The sequence below is a fragment of the Ochotona princeps genome, chromosome 10, assembly GCF_030435755.1.
Source record: "Ochotona princeps isolate mOchPri1 chromosome 10, mOchPri1.hap1, whole genome shotgun sequence".
NCBI classification, from domain to species: domain Eukaryota; kingdom Metazoa; phylum Chordata; class Mammalia; order Lagomorpha; family Ochotonidae; genus Ochotona; species Ochotona princeps.
Genome location: NC_080841.1, coordinates 42,956,173 through 42,978,876, shown reverse-complemented (window position 1 = coordinate 42,978,876; position 22,704 = coordinate 42,956,173). Strand labels below are relative to the sequence as shown.

The 22,704-nt window shown below is 43.4% G+C and overlaps 1 protein-coding gene across 3 annotated transcripts in view; it reads left to right on the top strand.

The window, feature by feature from the left end:
- Positions 1 to 22,073, top strand: part of TARBP1 (TAR (HIV-1) RNA binding protein 1) — a 66,959-nt gene extending 44,886 nt beyond the window's left edge. For 2 of the 3 annotated variants that reach the window (XM_058669361.1, XM_058669360.1), the window contains exons 22-30: positions 1,927 to 2,076; positions 7,201 to 7,287; positions 10,440 to 10,636; positions 15,518 to 15,599; positions 17,380 to 17,551; positions 20,693 to 20,878; positions 21,007 to 21,131; positions 21,335 to 21,471; positions 21,706 to 22,073. In XM_058669361.1, coding sequence (XP_058525344.1) covers positions 1,927 to 2,076; positions 7,201 to 7,287; positions 10,440 to 10,636; positions 15,518 to 15,599; positions 17,380 to 17,551; positions 20,693 to 20,878; positions 21,007 to 21,131; positions 21,335 to 21,471; positions 21,706 to 21,898 — 1,329 coding nt within the window. In that variant the 3' untranslated portion in view covers positions 21,899 to 22,073. Of the gene's footprint in view, positions 1 to 1,926; positions 2,077 to 7,200; positions 7,288 to 10,439; positions 10,637 to 15,517; positions 15,600 to 15,834; positions 15,957 to 17,379; positions 17,552 to 20,692; positions 20,879 to 21,006; positions 21,132 to 21,334; positions 21,472 to 21,705 lie in introns of those variants that run through there. The other variant, XM_058669362.1, reaches the window with a different exon arrangement.
- The last annotated feature ends 631 nt before the right edge of the window (positions 22,074 to 22,704 follow it).

Below are 22,704 nucleotides of genomic sequence, written 5' to 3'. Positions count from 1 at the left end.
AGATGCTATTTGATTAGTAATAAAGAACTTCTCAGCTACACTTAGAAACCAGGGGAACTACATCATTTGGGATGAGGTTCTCATGTTCTGTGGTGGATTTTCTTTCCCAAAGCTTTATGAATTATGTGGCCTTGTAAACCAATGAAGCAAACATTCTCTTACAGCCAAGTGACTTTATCCAGTTACTGGGTAAAGTGGGGAGCTGGGTGGACTGTTTGAGTGGAATCCCACTACCTTTGCTTCATTTGCTTGCTCAGAAAATACATCATCATGATGAGAAAGTAATGGTATAAAACTCATTCAATTTTTGTTTACTTATTTATTAAAATTTGTATTTAAGTTTTTTTAAGATTTATTTTTATTGGAGAGTCAGATATATGGAGAGGAGCAGAGACAGAGAGGAATATCTTCCATTCGTTGATTCACTCCCCAAATGGCTGCAATGGCTGGAACTGAGTCAATCTGAAGCCAGGAAGCAGGAGCTTCTTCTGGGTCTCCCATGTGGGTGCAAGGTCCCAAGGCTTTGGGCAGTCCTTGACTGCTTTCTCAGGCCACAAGCAGGGAGCTGGATGGGAAGTGGAGCAGCTGGGATACAAACTGGCACCTGAATGGGTTCCCAGAGCATGCATGGTGAATACTTTAGCCACCAGGCTATTGTGTCAGGCCCTATTTTATTTTAATTTCTAAAGATTAATTAATGTATTGAAAGGCAGAATTACATGGGGAGAGGGAAAAAGAGAGAGGGGACTCCCGTATGGGCACCAGTTCATATCCCAGCTGCTCCACTTCCCATCCAGCTCCCTGCTTATGGCCTGGGAAAGCAGTAGAGGATGGCGCAAAGCTTTGGGATCCTCACCTATGTGGGAGACCTGGAAGAAGGTCCTGGGTCCTGGCTTTGGATCTGCTCAGCTCTGGCCGTTGTGGCCACTTGAGGAGTGAACCAACAGTTGGAAGAATCTTTTCTTCTCTCTGTAAATCTGACTTTCTAATTAAAATAATTATTTTTTTTAAAGAAGGGTTTTACATTGTTGTTTAAGATGGTTTCCTTTAACCTTCCCAATACTCACTCAAAGCAGGCTATAAATATTCCCATTTTACACACAAGGGTACAGTATTTAGGGGAGCTTAGATGACCTCTCTGTGATGAAATACAGCAAGTGAGTGAAGTGTCAGAAGTGGGTCAATATCAAGTCTGCCAACCAGAAAATCTTTCAAGATCTGGTTTCTTTTCTGTAATATAAATATAAGTAACAGTAATAGTATTATTCTTATGTGCCTGGGTGGGTGAGTGTGCTTCTCACCTGCTACTCAGATGTATGTCAGTAACTCTAGGAGAAGCACAGTTCTGAAGAGAAAGATTGGAAGAGATGGTTTGGAACTCGAGGTCCTAGCTGGGGAGGCAGCAGAAGGAGTGGTGGGGTGGAGCAACTGCCGATGCCTGAGTCAGAGAAGAGGATTCCTGGCCTGAGACCTACCTCTCTGCAGCTTTGTGTCCCTCCTGGTGACAGCCTCTGTGCCACCTCCTCTCTGGGGCAGGTATGAGTCCCAGCATCTTGGCAGATCTTAATATGCACCTAGATTGTACCGTTGAGTAGGTCTGTGGCTTTAACAGGTCTGTGATGTTAGGAAGTTATTCAGCCTTTCAGAGCCTTCTTTCCTGGGGATGTATAGATAGTCCTCAGCTTCCCTAGGGACATTGATGATCGTGTGAATTGGAAAGTTCTCAATTAAATTGCTGTGTCATTGAATTCCAATCCAACTTTTTGGGATTTTTTTTGCCCTGAGAGTTATAGATTCAATAAATTGCTTAGGATAAAACCTTAGTCTTTTTTTTTTTATGGATGGGGGGCTATTATTTTAAATTTAATTACCATTTTAATTTTTATCCCTTAGTACTTTAATTTGTATACTTTATTTTTTCCTCAGAATTTCTTGAACGGAACTATTGAGAAGATTTTCCAGGCTGGATTTATCAACAATCAAGCATCTATAAAATATTTTATAGAATGGATTATTATCTTAATTCTTCATAAATACCCTCAGTTTCTTTCAAAGTTCTGGGATTGTTTGTCTTCTGTAAGTATAGGGTTTTGTTTGTTGTTTGTTTAATTAGGAAATGCTTTTGACTATGCTGGGTGATTTGTTTCATTGTAATAGTTGTTTCTGGTTTTCAGTTACCCAAATGCGTTGACACTTAAGTTATGTTTTACAGAATATTAATCCATCAGGATGACAGAAATCTTGGCATCAATCTTGAGTCTGTCAGTCATACCATGCTTTTGAGAGTTGTTCTGTTCAAATAAAATAAAGATGGGAAAGGCTTTGTTATTAAGAAGGGCATCAATAGATGGCTTCCATGTTTTTATTTACCAAGCAGTGTCTTGGTTTGATCTTAGAAGTAACAGTGAACAATTTAGTGCCTTCCTGATATTACCAATAACAACAAAAACCCTTTTCAGTTAGGAAAGTTTAAAACACAGGTGAAGTGGAGAGAGCAGAAGAACCCTTTCCCTCAGCTTAAAACAAACACCAGTTGATCTCCATTCTTGTTTTATTTGCGCTGTACCCAGTTCTCTAGCCTCTCCCCTTTGTAGTATTAGATCTTGAAAATACAGAATTCTTTAGTTATTTGGAAGGCAAAGAGAGTCTTACATTTGCGGGCTTATTCTCCAGTTAGCCAAGATGGACATGATGTGTAGGTCCAGGAGTAGGAATTCCTATCTGGATCTCCCAAGTGGGTCAGAGGGGCCAGGGCCATCTCGTGTTACTTTCCCAGGCCTCTTAGCAAGGAGCTGGATCAGAAAAGCAGGCAGCCTGAGACTCAGACCTCACTCTGATATGGAATGCTGGTGTTGCAGGTAACTACTTAATCCACTGTACCACATCAGCCCCATCAGTAATTTTTAAGGATTTGGTATTAGGATTAATGATCAATTTTATAATTACATCTTCCTGACAAGTGATATATTTGGTGTGGGCATCAGTTTTAAATCCTAGCCTTGAATGTTTTCATTTTTAAATTTGTCCTTTTTTCTTAGTCACCTATTTTGTATGAAAATAGAAATGGAAATGAAAATGGGACACTTTCCTTAAAATCCTTCCTTTCTGTTTCAAGGAAAGGAAATCATCATTGTCCTCTCTGCTTTAGTCTCTGTGTCCTCCTTTGTGTTTCCTGGGGGACTTGTCGCTGGTTCCTCCCTATTGCTCTTCCATCCAAAAGTCTTGTCTTACTGTTGGGTGGTTCTTGCCTTCCTGAGTCCCCGTGGCCTGCCCGCTGTGTTTGCAGCACCCTGAGGAATGCCTCCCTTTGCCTTCCCCTCACCTTCTCTACAGCTGATGACCATGCGCCTGGCTGAGGTCCCTGTCCAGGATGCAGGTCACCTCTCAGTCGTAGTCGCTTCCTCCTTTTGCCCAGCCCTCACGGGGCGGCGGGGCGAGTTCCCCTAAGCACTTGTTATTTCACCTGCTGCCTTTCTGTCTGCAATTCCCTTGCCATCTAGATTGTGACTGCTGGTTCTCTACATCTCTACCCACTGACAGGCCTTCTCCATTGTCACTTCGATTGTCAGCCCAGCCCACTTTCCCCACGTCCATCAGTCCTCAAGTTGCCCGGCTTGACCTCTCCACATCACCATAAACAGCAGCAGTAATAAGCTGCATTCTCTTTCATTGTGCCAAAGTGCCTCCTCTGGCTTTCCTTCCTCTTATGTCTGTGATTAAGAGAAAAAAAAAAACAAACAAAAAAACGTGTCCTTCTTGCTGGATGACTTCTCACATCCATGGCTATATTACTCTGGTTTGTACCTGCCCTCAGAGGATAGACCCTGCCTCTGAAACTCCCCCCAAAAGCCTCCAAGACAGCTAAGGCTCATGCATTAGCAGTGGCACCAGTAATTCTAAGTTTTCTACTTTGCTCATTCTCCTCTGCCTCCAATTAGGTCTTGGATGTAGTCTTCAAATATCTGATTCGTTTCCTGGGGCCAGCAGTCAGGAGATTTTAGTTGTGAGCAAAGGAAAATTGTGCTGATGGAATCCAGCAAGAGTTGAAAAAGAATTTAGAAGGTCTGGGAGGCTGCAGAGCCAATTTAGGACACTGCTGGGATCCAAACAGGTTCAATGGCTTCCTGCTCTGCAGCCACAGGGAACTCGCCCCACTGGATGGGTGGCGCCAGTGGAGCAGTGCTCCCGCCGTAGCCACCTGAGAGCTGGACTGCAGCGTAGGATTTAGGGTAGGTGTCTTTGGGACCAGGTCAGATGCCTCCTTGCCTATTAGCAGGGAGGTTGGGAAACTGGAGTATCTGCCATTTTCAGGCTTTTCCTATGACTCTTGTGGTCTGAGATTTGAAAGCAGATTCAGGATAGATATCTAAAGAAAGAGGCAGTTGTCTACTACACACCCTTTTCCTCTTTACTCAGAGCAGATCACCTTGCCTTCCTTTATTACTGAGAGAGATAAAAGTAATCACACAGGAACAGCTGTGTCTTCTCAACAGGCATTGTACAGATCCATCTTTTTCTGTATCCATATGCAATCCTGCCTTCTTTTTCCCATGAGGGACGTAACTATGCCCCTCTGCTCCAGAGGAATTGAGCTGATCGGCAGCTCCTTTGCCTCCTACCTTCTTTCCTCTTGCCTCCTACCTTCTTAGGGACTTCTCGTCATCTTCTATCCTTGGTCTGTCCTTGACACAATGGTTCTGTTGGTGTTAAGTATGCTTAAATCATAGCTGCTTTTTGTGAGTGATTACAGCAAATAGCTTTGCATCCATAACCACCCACTGTCTCTCCCATGTTACAGGCAGATTTCCCGAAAGAGGTGTCTGTTCCCTAGCTCCATTTTCCTGTATCCTGTCCTAACCCATCCTCCATCCCTTGCACACCAGCTTCCTATCTATTGCACTGTTGTTGAGGGCTCATGTGGGCCTCTGCCCTGTGCCACTTGCCAGCCTTCTCCCCTCTTTGGCCACATTCACGCTGTCCCTTGTTGTGGCTTTTAGTGACATACACTCCCAGTTGCACCTGCCCCCTCTGCTCTTCCTCTCCCTTCTATGTCTTCCAGGCCTTTTCTTCCCTACGCAGCTATTAAATGCTAGGTTCTCTAGGGTTAGGCTTATTTCTCTCCCCCTTATGTTTTCCTATTTTTTCCCCAGGGACCCTTATCTATGCTGTGGGCTTAGTTATTACCTGAAATGACCAGTTCACTAATGTATTTCCATTCTGGGCATCTTGCCCTGAGCTCTCATTCAGGTGTTGGCCTGGCATAATTTGCTGCAACATAGCCAGATCCATGTGCTGAGTTACTCTTTCTGGCTGCATTTGTACCCAAGTGGTTAGTGGAGTGGAGGTAGCAGAGAGACTAGGGGCCCCATACAGTGTAAGTTTGCTGACTCTTGTTGCAGCTGTTTTCCTTGATTGTTTAACCATTGATTTGAAGCTTATGTGTTTAGCTCCAAGTGCCTTGTTTTTCCCCAGAGTTGATCTTCCTTCCATCATGAATGGCACCAGCATCTGCAGCTGCACCAGCCTGGACTCTACATGCCACAGTTTTAGCCCCCTGGTGTTATCAAGTTGTCCATCCTCTGTGTCTCCCATTGTATCTTGGTTCAAGCTGCTGTTATCTACTACATAGCTTTCTCTCTGGGCTGCCTGTAAACTCTTTGTTTGGGTCTAGTTTCCTTTCACATCACAGCCAGTGCGATTTCCAAAATGAACACTTATTTGAACAGGTTATCCTGCTTGTTCAAAGTATTGTTCTTGGTATGATGATCAAACTTCCAAGAATGAGCTGCAGGTCTTGTGTGACATTGTGCCTTCCTCCTGCCCCAGCTCCTCTGAGAGCACCATTCCAGGTCTCTTCAGAACTCTGCTAAACATAGTCATGTCAGCAGAGCCTTGTTCTTCCTGATTTTGTGTGCCGATTGGGCCTGACTGTACTTGATGTCTGTTGGAACTTGAACTGCCAAAAGGCTGCATCACTCACAGGTTTGTCCCCTCAGCTGAGGTGACAACAGGAAGGGCTGTGGTGGCCAGTGTCCCTCCTGCTCCATGTGTCCAGGAGCGTAACCTAACCTCTGTATGCAGGAACTCAGCGTTCCAGGGATGAACAGTCCAGAGGTCCTGCCCTGACATGCGAGTGCCCATCCAGCCTCTGATTGTGACATGCTTGTGAAGATCTCTGGCAGACTGGCCCTCCTGGAGGGGAACAGAGCCTAGACAGGGCATGAGTGCAGAGGCGTGGTTCACCCTGGCCATTGGCAGAATTGAGTCCAGCACTGGCTTTTTCCCTCTTTCCTAGGTAGCTTTTTGTGCTCAGGCCATTACACATGCCCTGTCCTTTTCTTGAAATGGCCTCCTTTCTCCTGTCCATATAGCAACAACTCTCATTTCTGGTCTCAGTTCACATGCCACTCCTAAAATAAGTTATCTGTATGAGCAGTTAGGTCTTTTTGTAGGTTTTTAAAGCACATGAATGGTGCTTCTTCCAACCAGAAATTTGATGTAATTTGATTTTTGCTTCTCTTCCTGCTAGATTGTAAATTCCATGAGAGCTCGAACCCTGTCTCTTGCTGCTTTCCCTAGTTTCCATGATGGAAGACATCAAATAGCTGCTAGTTGCAGCAAGGAATCCATCAGTGGGCACACCTCTTGGATCTGTTTCGAGCTGTTCCTCCTGCTTGGCATCCCTGAGTTCATTAATACTTGAATAATGTTTTATTCTAGTCACTGATGTTGAGAAGTCTTTCATTGTAGTTGTTTAACATCTTCTATAACGTGGCCCCATTTAACTAGTTGAGCCTCATCATTGTCGCTGGTGTGCCATGCTTTTCTTGTCACCTCTTCCTGCCATCTGTCCCTGCTTCTTTGCTTATCTTACTCATTCTCACCTATTCCAACTCCTTCCTGCCACCGTTTGCTTGGCTCTTCCCCAAGGCTGTTTTCCCCATCCTGAAACCCTGAGTGTACTCTTGGCCCTCTACCTCAGTGACAAGTGCACGGTTGAGTTGTGCAGAATTTTATATTATGTGCAGTCTTTGGAGTTTCTCTCCAGAAAGTTCCTTCTCATTCCCCTCCCAGTGGCTGCTTCAGCAAAGAGCTGCCTCCGGCTCATGCCCTCGGGAGAGTCTAGCATGGTGCCTTGCATGAGCACACCTTACAGGAAGCCTTTTTTAACTTTTTACATTTCTCTGACTATTTTTTCAGGGTGAAGAAAAACTTAAAACAAGCATTTGTACGTTTTTATCAGTTTTGACTCATTTGGATGTCATTACTCAAAATATTCCAGAAAAGGTGAGTTAACATTGTCAGAACAGTTTAGATGATCAAAAATAAATTTTATCTATTGATACCATTTTTTTTTTTTTTGCGTTTTCTCCTTCCACTGTTCCTCTAACCTGCATACGTATTAGATATGAATAAACAATTAGGTATTACCCACTTACACACTAAAGAATGCCTGAGTACACGTCACATTTCTAGACATGTTAATGGTAGTTCTTGTTGTTACAAATGATGCTTAATTTCACGTGAATTCTTGTTTAGGATTTTTTATTGCAGTCCTTGACTGAATAGTAGCTGTTTAGCAAATACTCATGCAGAGGGAATTGTAAAGCTATTGGGGGCACTATGCAGTGACTGTCGTTATTTAGAGTGTGAAGTGCAGTTCTTTAGCCTTTCTCAGGTGTAGAGCAGTTTCCCTGTGGTTATTGTACAAGTAAGGAGAAAACTTAGCCTATTTTGATCGATCACAATGGCAAGAATTTAGGGAGCCAGCTAGTATTAAGGGCAGATTCTCCATTAAATGTACAGAGAAGACTCTGCTGATGTATTTTATAAGTTCTAAGTAAAAACAATGTGAAATAAGAAGTGCTGATAAGTGCTGAGAGTAACATGAAAATGTAGAGGGAAAGGGGTTTCCTTGAATTTTTCAAAATGTTGTAGTATTAAACAGAGATATCTTTTGTTAATATATTTCATCAGTTTTGAGGCATCCCCTTCTACCCACTGTTTTTCACCTCTAAAGTGGTAGCATCTTAAATTGGTGGTGTCTTATTGTTTCTACTAGCCAGGAGATTTCTGTTAGAACTAGAGAAAGACATGTTCACACTTTCTGGTAAGATGAGAGGTTTAGGTTTTGTTTGGTTTTGCTTTTTGAAAGATTTATTTATTTTTATTGGAAAGGCAGATTTTTTTTTTTTTTTTGCTAGGCACTTTACATTTATTTATTTTTTTTAATATTCATTTATTCATTAATTACATTGTATTACATGACACAATTTCATAGGTACTGGGATTCCCCCCCTTCACCCCAAACCCTTCCCCCATGGTGAATTCCTTCACCCTGATGCATAACCACAGCTCAGGTTCCGTTGAGATTCCCTAATTAAAAGCTCACACCATACAGAGTCCAGCATCCCACTGTCCAGTTCAAGTTCAACGGCCTCTTAGGGAGGCCCTCTCAGGTTTGAGGGCAGAGCCAGCAGAGCGTCACCTCGATCAATTAGAAGCTCCGACATATCATCAGCAACAGTCCAGGTATGATGAGGCTGGTGCAGAGTCCACTGATTGACATAGTCCATCTTAGAGTTTCCCCTTGTCCAGTTTTCCGCTGGAAGCATATAGCTGAGGTGGTTGATTGATCTACTCCATTTTCCATCTTTTCTTGGTTAATGCTTTGATTCTTCCATTTTGTTCAGGGGAATCCCCTAAGAAACTTTGAGGCATTCCCAGTCCAGGCTCCTACATGCACTACTAGTAAGCACAGAGAACGAGAGAGAGAGAGATCTTCCATCTGCTAGTTCACTCCCCCGGTGGCCACAACAGTGGGAGCTGAGCCAATCCAAAGCCAGGAGCCAGGAACTTCTTATAGGTCTCCCACATGGGTGCAGGGTCCCAAGGCTTTGAGCCATCCTCAACTGCTTTCCCAGGCCACAGGCAGGGAGCTGGTTGGGAAGTGGAGCAGCAGAGACATGATCCAGCACTTAAACGGGATGCTGGCATTTGAGGGGAGAGGATTAGCCAATTGAGCCATCACACCAGGCCTGAAGAAAGCTTTAGTTAGCATCAGATAAACCTCAGATATTTTTTCTCTGTTTTCAACATGTGCTTGCAGACTCCTGGAGAAAGGTAGACAGACCAAACACTATAAGCAGATGGCCTGAGAGTAATTTAGGCGTTTCTCAAAATGAATTCATCTTTGATGATGTCCATGTTAGATCTGATATAAGCCCTTTTTTACTTGCTATAGCTTATATCTTGTAGGGTTTTGTTTTGTTTTGCTTTTAATTTTCAAATCATCCAAAAACGAATGCTGATGAATAAGCATCCAGAAAGGAATGCTGATGAGTAGAATGGAATAAACTCAATTTCCATATCTCCTGAGACAAACAAAAACAAATCTAAGCTGACATACCCAAGAAAAGGCCAAACTGGTTTACTTTGCCAAAGTTTCCAGTTTGTAAAGTCCACTGTTAGATTAGTGTAGGTTATTTAAAAGAAGGTTTCTTGGAAATAGTCATGTAAGAGTTTCTGTTGATTTCAGAGTGTGCAGGTTAACCTGTACATGGGATCTGTGTTAAGTAGTCTGAGATATAAAGCTGCCATACAGTGAGACAGGTGAGAGCACTCAATATTCTGTAGTAGATAAAAGTCAAGAAAAAAAGGTACTTTTCTTAATTCTGCTCCTATTTGTGCTGTCATCCTGTTCTTATCATTCAACCTTGTCAGCAAGAACAGTGAACAGATTGAAAATCCAGCAGTGGAACTTTTCAGAGTTCCACTTTTCAGGGGCCACAGAAGAACATTTCCAATTAAGAACTAGAGTGGGTTTTCACTATCATTTACAACTCTGATATAACCAGATCCTGAATTTTGGTGTCTAACACCATGCTTTAGTGAAAGGAACGGGGCTCTTTGGAGAAATGATTCTAGAACTGGAACTGGGCCTATACACGATGAGCCTATAGCATCTTACTAAAAAAGTGAGAAGGTGTTTTATGCCTGCGTGCCCGATGTGTTATAGGCATGCAGAGGGACCAACACGCAGCTGAATGCACTGATTATAGTGTAAAGCTGAAACTGTGTGCAATAAACTTAAGTGGTATTGGAATACAGCTCAGTGAATCAAATGAACATCCCAAACCCCTGCTGATATCAACAAGTGACTGAATAAATAATTGGGAATATAAACCTCCTGGATAAAGCTTTGTGCAAATTAGCCAGTTGTTGGAATACATGGGAAAATGCCCTCGAAGTGCAAACCACAGAGCCATGAGTGCCAGTGTCCCCAGTGGATTCAGGAAGGAGCAATGAGAAACCCTGCCTGCAAAACCAGCAAAATATTTCCTATCAGCAAGTTTATCTTTTGAATACAATTCTCGTCAAACAGGCAGAAGTAAAATAACTCAGGTTTGTGTTGAAGAATGTGTCCCCTTTCTTTGCAGAAACTAGTTCTGAAGCAAGCGCTTATTACTGTGCTGCAGTGGTGTTTCAATCACAACTTCAGCATTCGGCTATATGCTCTAATGGCACTGAAGAAAATCTGGAACATGTGCAAAGCCTTACGTGTCGAAGAATTTGATGCTTTAGCTCCTGTGATTGAATCCAGTCTCAGTCAGGTGGAGAGCATGCATGGAGCTGGGTAAGGGCTATGCAGAGCTGTCACTTTCCTCCCAGTGTAGCTTGCAGAGGGTGGGGGTAGGCCTGCCCCTGGCGACCTCTGCCAACCACCGCCTCTGGTCATCCTGCTGTGCTGGAGCAGAGCTGGCAGCAGGCTGAGTGTAGGCAGCTCACTGTGAGTATGGCATCTAATGGCAATTTGAGCTCTCAGACCCACCGTGACCTTCCAGTACCCTTTTGTTCCCCTTTAGTTTACAGATCATCTTTTATATTTAGGTGTCTCTTCTGTATGGCCAGGCACCACCTTCCCTTGGCAGAGGACTGCTGAGAAGCAGCGCCACCTTCTGAAACGTATGCTCCTACAAGCCTCTCAGCTCTGCCTGCCCCGTCTCAGAGGAGACATTTGTCCCCAGTGCCTTGGGCAGAAATTCCACACCAAGCAGGTGCAATGCTACTGCCGAGGACAGGGAGAGGGAGGTGTGCAGGTCTCCCCATGATGATTCTGAGACAGATCTCACTCCTTTCCCACCTCCGTCAGCACATCAACCACCACAGCATCCTAAGCATCCCTTTGTATCTGTCTCAACTTGCTTCCTCATCTTGGAACCCGTGTTCTGCTTTTTTGCTAACATTGATTATCACCATCCAGGAATGCTGGGATTTTGGGGTATAACCAAGACTTGGACAAAAGCAGTCAGTGTGAAACTTTTCTGTAGAAATTCAGAATGCAGTCACTAATTTATATTCCTAAATAGATAAAAGCTGGAAGCAGCACATCAAGCAGATGGAATAATAATGTTTTGAAAAACCAGGAACAGGTAGGGGGCTTTGTTCTGATCATTCAGTTAGCAGGTGACATCAGTGACACCCTTCATGGATCATGTGGCTTCATAGGGGGCTGAATGAGGGTGCTTCCCTGGTCACTAAAAGGGCTTATGACCATCTTCCTTTTCTAACTTTTGAATCATTTATTGAAATGAGGCACTGAGTGATTAAGGAGGTAGGAAAGGTGTCAGGTTCTCAGGAGACAGCTGTTATTTCAGCAATGAGAAGCGATCAAGTGTGTTTAGGTAAGTTAGAACTAACAGTAGGAGAAGAGCAAGTTAGGCAGGGAGATAGGTTATAGACGAGGGACACAGGTAGCGGTGAATGCATCTGGCACATCATTGTGCATGGTTCATGGGGAAGGAGCGGAGCACATGACATGGCCCTACTTCAGCCATTGACATTAGTAATTCACCACAGCATTGCTTAGGATCCCTAAGCCTCAAGTTGTAATCTACTAGTGAGAGTTATTTATTCTTGGCATGTGGATGAGTGTGTCTTTGTCATTTCTGATGTTTGGTGATTACATGGTTAAGTTTATATGTACAGATCTGGACATTAATATTTTTCATGGTCCTATTTGAGATATTATGTAGTGACCCAAACCTTACCTAGCCATGTCTTAATGTACTTGTGAAATTCAAAGAACTTATATTTTAGCAGGGCACAATTTTTTTCCCTCTGGTGTGCTATGGGCTACTAGTGTTTGACAGGAGTGTAAGTGTCCAGAGGGCATAGTTAATCCACAGGCTGTCGCCTTTTCTTCATCTGAGGTAATTGGCCTAAAGGAGTATGCAGGTAGACATTGGTCCATTGACATTTTCTCTGTGGTTAGATCATGATTGATTGTTTGGTTTCTAAACATTTTTCCTCTGGTTGTCAATCCTGTTCTAAGTTTCTTGGTAGCTGTATTTTGATTTCTAAAAACAATTGGCTGTATTCATTTATTTATCTGAGAGGCAGAAAGACAGAGGGTGAAAGAGCGTAACCCACCGTCTGCTGGTTCACTCCCTAGATGCCTGCAATGACTGGGGCCAAGGCCAGGAGCCAGGAACAACCAGGTCCCTCATGTGGATGGTAGGAACCTGGTCCTAGAGCCATCACCACTGTTTCCCAGATCTGTATTAGTAGGGAGCAGCAGCCAGGATGTGCAACATGGGCACATGAACCACAAGGGGGACCCTTCTTAACCCAGATATGGTTAAGTCATGAGTCAGCCTTTTAAGAAATTATTTTATTTTTGCTTTTAGATTATAGTATTAGGTAAGAGAGTTAACCAGTGAAAATAAGGGCCCCCAGACATTAGGCTACCTCTGAACACATACTTCCTTAGACTTAGCTTTATGACAGGCACAAGGCTCAGAGCTGGGCTACCAGCAGCAGACGTAAGAGACGAAACTTCCTTCTTCATGTAGCTCAGTCTGGTAGAGATGGACTTCAGCTACTGAATGTGCAAATAAGAAGGTATGTTTTCCTGTTTTTTAAAGTGAACAGATTTTTACTTATTTCAGAATACAGGAGCACAGTGATACTTGCCACCCCACCTCCCTCCTTTTCCCTTCTTTCTTTTTTCCCCCTAATTTTTACAATGACATAGTTTCATTTCACTTTGCCATCACAGGCTTAACACTTGATTAAGTAAAGATAGCAGCACAAAGCAGTTTGCTGTTCTCAGGAATGTAGACAAAGACTGTGAGCAATAATTGAATCCCAGGATGTCAGTTTTTCTCATATAGATGATATTTTTGTACTCCATAAATTGGTTTTCACAAATCAGGGAAAAATATGCTTATTTTTGCTTGTTTCACTAAGCATAATGGTTTCCAGTTGGATACATTTAGTAGCAAAAGACAGGATGGAAATAAAAAGCTTTAAGATAAGTCATACAGAAAGAAGGGTTGTAATAAGCAAATACAGATGAATTCTGAGGAATTTGGGCAAGGCCTTTCTTTAAGTAACATGATATTAACATTTTTAAAAGGATGAATAAGGATGAGGCAAGTGAGAGTAGAAAAAAGAGATTTCTGGTAAAAGAAATCTTGGTTTGAAAACATCTGGGGCAGGATTGATTTGCAGGACTGCTGTGACACCAGAGTGGTGGATGACAGGGGGGGCAGAGCAGTGCAGCACCATGAAGATCAGGGAGGAGGAGGGAGGCTACCTCATATTCTAAGAACTAAGAAGCCAGTGAAGTCATTGAATTTGCGAATTACATCCAGTTTGATTTTGCAGTATATATATTTAGTTACAAAGAGAGAGGAAAGGAAAGAGGGAGAAAGAGAGATGCAGAAAGATCATTTCTTCTTTTATGCAACTACTGGGGCTAGGCCAGGCCAAACTGAGGATCCAGAAGCTTTTACCACGTGTTCCATGAAGAAGGCAAGGGCCCAAGGATTTGGGTCTGTTTATCCCAGGCCATTAGCAGGGAGCTAGATCATAAGTGGAGTGGCCGAGACTCGAACTGGCACTTTAATGCAGGATGCTGGTGTTGTAGGTTGTGGCTTAACTTGCTGCACAGCAAGGCAGCTCCATTCTGTTTTTTCAGATTAGCTATGGGGCCCAGTGCAGTGGCTCAGTGGCTAAATCCTCGCCTTGGACGCACCGGGATCCTATATGGGTGCCAGTTCAAGTCCCAATTGTTCCATTTTCCATCCAGCTTCCTGTTTGTGGCCTGGGGAAGCAGCAAAAGATGGTCCAAAACCTTGGGATCTTGCGCTCATGTGGGAGACCTGGCAGAAGCTCTTGACTTCTGGCTTCGATCAGCCTGGCTCTGGCCACTGCAGCCACTTGGGGAGTAAACCAGCAAATGGAAAGTCTTTTTTTTTTTCTCTCTGTCTCCTTCTCTCTGTAAAGTCTGCCTTTCCAATAAAAATAAATGTATTTTTTAAAAGATCAGCCATGAATACCTTTTGAATAAGCTAAAGGAAAGGCTAGAATAGATGGGAAAATAGAGGGGATAGAGGAAGACCTAAGAGAATAGGATCTAGAACACACACTGGGGGGCACTGCCCCAGTGGGAAAGGAGGAAGATGAAAGATCTCTTCCCGGGTGCTCTGTGAAATGGAACGCACAGGTGTCTGGAGAAGGGTGTGAGGCCGTGTGTAGGAGCCTCAGAGAGAGCAGACAAGCTGATAGAGCAGGACACTCAAGCCAAAATGATGTCTTGAAGTTGCTGCTTGGCTTTTGACTACAGATTCTGATTTTAAACTGTATAAATTGATTTGTATGCCTACCTCCTTTGCATGTTAAAGCTTGCCAAATGTTATGAATTGAAACCCTGTTCTTATTAGATATGTCTAGTTTATGAAAATAAGTTGGTGCTGCTGTGAGCCTTTGGAGTAGGAGGGTTGACTTACATAGTGGTTTTCTCTCCTGCGGGGTTCACTGCCAGAGACAGACAAGGGTTCCAGTGCAAGTGGCACGTACCATTTGGAGGAAAGTAACAGCTGATGATGTTTACATAAAAGATTAGGGTGGGAAGGATTGAGGATTAGGGGAAAGTGGTGTGGTCATTGTTTCCAAATGTTCTATTCTTCCTGTTTCTGAGGAAATGGGTAAGATAAGGGGAGAAGCCATACGCAGCCTCCCCAGTACCTGGGAATTGTGGATGGCCATCCACTATCAACCCAGGGTCCCAATGTGGTGCACACTCTGAGGGTTCTGCCCAAGGTTTCGATGGTTCTGAAATGCTGTGATAGCTGTCTTTTGAAGCCCATTGTGTTTGGTCAGTGGCTTGAAGTTCCTTATACTCTTTGCCTTCTGCTCAACTGCTTGTACCTAAAGCTTGCAGACCTGGGTTTTATTCTTATTGAATTGTTGGTTTTCGTATGACTCATTAAGGATTAATTCCTTTGCTCATCTTTTGAGTTCCATTTCAAACTATGGTATTCAATGAGGTTCCATTTTTAAACTATGTCCATATGGGAGATATGCTTGTATAAATCTTAGGAGAAAACTCACAGCATTTTTCATTCCTTCTGAGTCCCTCAGCACATCTGCAAGTTACTTCACTGATCTCCCTGCCCCCTCGTCAGGCTTGCTGCCTGTCTGTGCTTCATGTCGTATTTTTAATCCTTAGGAATGCCAAGAAGAATTGGCAGCGCATCCAAGAGCATTTCTTCTTTTCCACATTTCACCCCCTGAAGGATTACTGTCTGGAGGTGAGCAGAGAACATCCTTTGTAAATTCTCCTGCCGTCTTCCACCCTTATGCTTCCTTCTGCCATAGGTTTGGAATGGTTTTGAGGAGGTTAACTTTTTTGTCACTTGCTTACAAACATCACCTTATCCTTTTAAAGTTCTAAGTGTAAATTTGTGACTTGATACAGATGACTTGCTTGCATTTCACTCTTAGGCAGTGAAAATTGGCTAGTCATTTTCACTTTCTGTTTCTCAGGCAGTGTCGGGCTTGTAAACTCTGGAAGGGAATATTTAACTCTAAACAGAAATCTGTTCTGACATTAAAAGGAAATGTGTGAGAACATTTGTGCAGATGAGATTTTATTGTACTGAAGCCCGTTATTAAAGAGAAAAAAAAATTCAACTCTTTTGCTAATGGTATTTTTTTTCTCTGGGTAATGCAGCAAATGATATACCAGTTCACTAATTGTAACAGAATGTGCTTATACCTTTTAAAGAGCTATAGATATGTTTCTTAAAATCTGTAAGTTCAATATGTAAACTTAATTAAAGTTACACAAATAGTAATATATTCTCTCCTTTTCATGTATATTTATAATCCACTGCCTTTGAACTTAAAACATTTGACCTAGCATATTTTCTCTTAAAGAACTTGTAAGTACTGTAAGTATTGATAACTTCAGCTAGTGGGCATAATCAATCTGCTAGTGCATTACCAATTGGCCTTTTAAAACAGAAAGATACACATATGGAGAAATATGCATCATAGGCTCCTGAGGCACATTTTCGGCTGCATCACTACAAATACTACTTGAGATTTCTGAAGCCTTTTAACTGCTCTGCTCTGTTCCTTAGCGCCCAGAGTGCTCTGTCTGACGTCTCTCTGCAGGACTGCTTAACTAACCCTCTAATGTTAAGTCAGCTTTTCTGTTCCACTCTCCAGTAAGTGCTGCATTTCCATTTCCCTCATTTCTACCTTGGACTGCCTCCCACTCATGTGTTTTATGTAACTTATTCTCCCTTCATGATATTAATGAGGACTTTTATGTGTAGCTAAAGTTAAGAGAGGCAGTGTTTCACAAGAACCGAGTCTCTGTGTTTGGAGCTGGACCTAGCACCCACTTAGCGCTTCTTCACAGTCATTGTTCCAATTTGAATTTGTCCCAAGTGTGGCTGGTGTAAAGAAAGCCGTACTCGGGCTGGAACCTTGCACGTAGACAGGCACATAGCTGTACGTTTGCAACTGTATTTCTGAGTTGCCTAGGAGGCTGCTGCTCACCTGCCCCCTTGCCGGCGTGCGATAACTTGGTTTTCTTTACTAAGAGAAGGAAAGGAGTATTGTTTGAGTAGTGAGTGATCTCACTGGCGAGCTCTCAGAGCACCTTCACAGGTTATCTGAAACACACTTCATCCTTGTTTTACAGATGAGGGACTTGAGGCCATGAAAGGCACAATGTTTTTGCTGACATCACCCAGCCAGTTATATAGTCCAACCAGAGTTGAAGGCAACACAAGTGAGAGGCTTGGTGTCAGAGGAACTTACATACAGTCAGTGATCCTTGCATTCAGTTGGAAGGATTGGAGCAGATGCTCTGCTCTTGTGAATGCCTGCTATAACCCCCTAACTTCCTAGAAATGTTTTAAAAATGCTTAAGGACAATGGCTCCCTGATGGAAATGAAAACATGTCATTTAATCATCGTATTTTGGGGGAATGTGTCAATGATGATAATTCTTATGAATTATCATGTATTTGTTACTTTTTAAGAGGTGGAATTAAGACTTAACAATTCTCTTTTCAGACCATATTTTACATCCTGCCACGTCTCGCAGGCCTCGTGGAGGATGAATGGATCACTGTGGACAAGTTTACTGGTTTCACTGACATCCCATTGGATGCGGGATTTCAGTGGTACCTTTCTCAGACTCAGCTCCGTGAACTGAAGCCTGGTGACTGGTCTCAGCAAGACATGGGTAAGAAGAATCTTCATTTTATGCCCCCTCCTCTAGTACTTAGGCTTAGTGGTATAAGTTACTCAGAATAGATGGTTGATAATACTGCTTTTTCATGAGAAACTTTGTTTTTTTGTTGAGGCAAAAGTCATTAAAATGGTTACTACTTTTATATAATACCAAAGAGAACCTGATTTGCTTTATAGTGAAGTGTAAATATTGAGAAGGCCCAGATGATGGAATCTCTTTGAGCCCGGTTTAGGAATAAAGCATGGCTCTTGATTCTTGTTCCGTCTTGGACTGGACGGACACCGGGCTGCCCTACTCATATTTCTCTTGCCTTGTTGGTACCCAGGCCCCTTTCTTGAAAACCCACATTCTCTCCATCACTTACCTTCTGCTTGTTGCCTTCACATTCAAGCCATTCTATTCCATTTTTAAAATCACCACAAACCCTCTTACTAGCATTGCTGTCCTTCTTCCCATCTCTTGTGTGTCACTGTTACATTCTGTCCCCATTCTGGCTGACTGCACCCCACAACCAATGGATCAGGGTACCTTTTCCCACATCCTTGTTAACAATTGTTCGCTGATTTCTGAATGTAGGCCATTCTCAGAGGAGTTAGGTGTTACATCAGTGTAATCTTTACTGCATTTCCCTAATAGCTAGGGAATCTGAGCATATTTTTCATGTGGCTGTTAGCCTTTCAGTTTCATTTTTGAGAATTATCTGTTCATGTCCTTTGCCCATCTCTTAACAGAGTTGCTTGTTTTGCTGTTTTAAGTTTCTGGAGCTCTTTGTAGATCCTCAATATTAGCCCCCTGTCTGTTGTGTAGTGTGCAACAATTTTTTCTCATTCTGTTGGTTCTTCCTCACTGTTTTGACCACTTCCCTTACTGCACAGAAGCATCTTAGTTTGATGTAGTCCCATTTGGTTATTGTGGCTTTAACTGCCTGTGCTTTTGGTGTCTTTTCTAAAAAGTCTTTGCCTATACTTACTCCTTGTAGGGTGGTCCTGATGTTTTTCTCTTGTAATTTGATAGTGTCTGGTATAGGCTTAGATCCTTGACCCATTTAGAGCTGATTTTTTTTTTAAGATTTATTTATTTTTATTGGAAAGTCAGGTTTATAGAGAGAAGACAGAGAAAGATCTTCCATCCACTGGTTCACTCCTCAAGTGGCTGCAATGGTTGGAGCTAAGCTGATCTGAAGCCAGGAGCTTCCTCTAGGTCATCCACATAGGTGCAGGGTCCCAAGGCTTTGGGGCAGCTTCAACTCCTTTCCCAGGCCATAAGCAGGGAACTGGATGGGAAATAGAGCTGCTGGGACACAAACTGGTCCCCTTATGGGATCCCAGCGCATACAAGGCAAGGACTTTGTTGACTAGGTTACTGCTCCAGGCCCAAGAGCTGATTCTTGTGTTAGGTGAAACTTTCACTTCTTGCTTCTACAACTGCATATCCAATTTTCCCAACAGCATTTGTTGTAGGGACTGTCTTTTCTCATTGGTTGTTTTCTGTTCTCTAGCTGGCTACAGATGTGTGGGCTCACTTTTTAAAGTTTCTGTTTCGTTCCGTTGTTCTTCTCTCTGTCCTTCTCCTTCCCCCCACCTCTCTGAAACTCTGCCTTTCAATAAATCTTAATTAATTAATTAAATTCTTTTTCATTAGTGTCAGGGTCCTTCTCACCTAGCTCAAGCCGGTTTCGTCCTTCCTGTTGTAGGCTGTGACCTGTACCACAGTCCCAGCTGCTGCCTGAGTGTTTTGCTTCCACATGCTCTGGCTACAGTCTGCTTTGTAGAGTTTTTTTTTTTCTTAAGATTGTGTATTTTTTATTTCAAAGGAAGATTTATGGAGAGAAAGATCTTCCGACCGCTCATTCACTCCCAAGATGCAGCAATGAGCCAATCCAAACCAGGCACCTGGAGTTTCTTTTGGCTGTGCCATGTGGCTGCAGGGTCCCAAGGCCTTGGGGTCATCCTCTATTGCTTTCCTAGGCCATAAGCAGGGAACTGGATCAGAAATGGAACAGCTGGACCATAAACTGATGCCCATATGGGATGGCAGCACTTCCATGCAAAGATTAACCTGTTGAGCCACCACAACTGCCCTCTTTGCAAACTTCACCCTTCTTCTGAGCCCTTCTGGGTTTAATCCTTGCCACCCTCGTTCCCTCCCCGGCACCTTAGTCATTGTTTCTGTGTGTGCATGCTGTCATGCCTGCACTGTTACCATGAGCTGTGTGGTTAGTTTGGAGCAGGACAGAGCTGAGGAAGAGCCCCTAACAGGGAGCTCCTGCCCTCTGTGACAGAAACCAAAGCTCTACAGACACACAGGTTCAGAACAGTCTGTGTGCTCACTGGTTTAGTCACAAGGGAATTGCTTTATAGAATGTCTTTCATTTTAGAAGGGTTACCTCCCACTAAGTATTTGTAAATTATGTAAAGATAGAAATTTTATTATTTCTAAGAATATAGTAATTCCACAGAAATTCTAATATACTGTATTTTAGTAAACATTATTTTATGTACTGTCCAGAAACAAAAGTTAACAAATGAAAAGTCTGCTGATTGTAGGATGCTTCCCAATTTCTGATATACTAAAATGTGAACAAATGTGTCAGAATATTGGTTAGTAGAGCTGAAGCTGAAAGTGTAAAATCACTATTTTTTTAAAATATTATGTTACTTATTTCAAAGGCAGAATGACAAAAAGAGAGGCAGATTTTCCATCTGATGGTTCACCCCTAAAATGGCTGCAACACCTGGGCTAGGACTGGGCGAGGATGAAGCCAGAAGCCAGGAACTTCGTCCTGGTCTCGCACGTGGGTGGCAGGGGCCCACGTACTTGGGCCAGCTTTCAGTGCTGCTTTCCCAGGCACATTAGCAGGAGGCTGGATCAGAGCAGCTGGGACTAAATTGGTGATCTGATATAGGAGGCCAGTGTTGCAGGTAGTGGCTTAGCCCCCTGTATCACAGCACTAGCCTCTTAAAATCATTATTAAACATGGCAATTGAAGTTCTTCAGTTAGCTTTGTGTAATTGAAGAGATCTCATTTTGAACTATCATGTCAAACTCTCAAACATACACAAATTATTGTAAATAAATGCTTGTATCTAGATTCACACTCATTTATAAACATGGGATTCTTTTCCTGCCCAGGCCCTAGCCCAGGCGAAACAGAAGCAGAATTTTTTGATGTTCAGAAGAAGATTATCCCATGGAAAAATAATGTGCCTGAATCAGACCTGGAGCTCGTGTTTCAGGACCGTGCTGCCAAACTTGGGAAGTCCATTAGTAGACTGATCGTGGTGGCCTCTCTCATTGATAAAGCAACCAACTTGGGAGGTAAGATCGTAGTTTTCCAGGAGCTTGCTTAGATCTCCAGGCAGCCCACTGTGGGAGCTCCAGAGGCCTCTGTGGAGCTGAGCCTTGCAGCACAAGCACCCCTAATAATTCCAGGCTGTTGTGTGCAGGGCTGTGCCGAACCTGTGAGGTGTTTGGGGCCTCAGCGCTGGCTGTGGGCAATCTTCAGTGCATCAGCGACAAGCAGTTCCAGCACCTCAGCGTCTCTGCAGAACAGTGGCTTCCTCTGGTTGAGGTGGGTGAGTCCTCACTAAAGCTCTGTCTTCACGTGTAAGTCCTTCTGCAGTAATGTGTAGTATATGATGTTGGGAGAATTTTGTTTACAACTTATAGTTTTTCCTTTTTAAAATACTTAAAAAAAAAAAACTCTCATTTTACTCAGAGTATGGCTGTACCAGAATGACTTAATATTTTGCTCTTTCTAAACTAATATTAAAGGTAAGACCACCTCAGCTAATTGATTACCTGCAACAGAAAAAAGCTGAAGGCTATACCATCATTGGAGTGGAGCAAACTGCCAAAAGCTTTGACCTGACCCAGTACTGCTTTCCTGAGAAGTCCCTGCTTTTGCTGGGGTGAGTGGCCACCTGCACCCTGAGGGCAACCTCAGCCAGTTCCCCTGACATGGAGCATTTGTGGGCGCGGGTGAACACAGTGGGCCAGGGAGTAGCTTTGGTTACACCTTGACTGATGAATGGGTCCTCTAGCCCAACTTCATTCATTGGTCTCAGTCTCCCAGTGAACACTGAGTCTTTAAGGAAAGAATGATTCCAGGAAACTAACCTTTCTTCTCCCGGCTTCTCCATCAGAAATGAGCGTGAAGGGATCCCCGCCCATCTGATCCAGCAGCTGGACGTGTGTGTGGAAATCCCGCAACAGGGCATTGTCCGCTCACTGAATGTGCATGTGAGTGGAGCCCTGCTGATCTGGGAGTACACACGGCAGCAGCTGCTCAAACATGCAGGAGTGGCAGCTCCCCGCAACAGCGTGTGCCTCATGTGACAGGCACTGGGCAGCCAGTGTGGGCGGAGCCTCTGCTTTTTGAAACTGTGTGAACAGATGAAATGGATTTCTGGAATTTACTGGGGTGGTTTGTATGGTTTTTTTTTTTTTGGGATGAATGTCAACACTGTTTCATGTGCCTTAAGTATCTGACTATTAATCTCTTAAATAAACACTTTTAGCTAAACCGAATGGCTTCTTCAATAATATGTTCTAAGCAATTGTAAAAATAAAACAAGGCATTTTACACTTGATCTTAGCCAAAAAGTGGAGAAGCGATGGCAAGATATTTTAAGAGATAACTTCTTTCTCAGAAGCTGGATTTGTCAGAGTGTGAGTGGTGGATCAGCCAGGGAGCATGGTGGTGCTGTGATCTGAATGCCCCCACCAGTTAAGTCCCCCAGAAATGTGGCCAGGGAGCTCTCCCTGCTGCCACTCGAGAAGCTTCCCTGTTGAGCTGTGATGCTCACAGTTGTTCAAAAATCAGAAAGGGAGAGACAGATCTTCCATCCTCTGGTTCACTCTCCAGATGCTCACCACAAAGCCAGAGCTGGGCTGGTCCCAAGCTGGGAGCCAGGACCCTCTAATTCAGCTTTTTGGAGCCAGAATTTGATGCCTTGACAAGCTGGAGCAGCAGCGAAGGCGGGGCCTTGATCCAAGCCCTTTGTTATGGGAAGTGGGCAGTCTCCATGCAGGTTTAACCAGCTGTGCCAACACACCCCTACCTTCTTCTGCAAGATTTCTAGCTTTACATTTGGGTCTGTGGTCCACTTAGTTTTTGTGTAAGGTGCAAGGCATATGTCGGT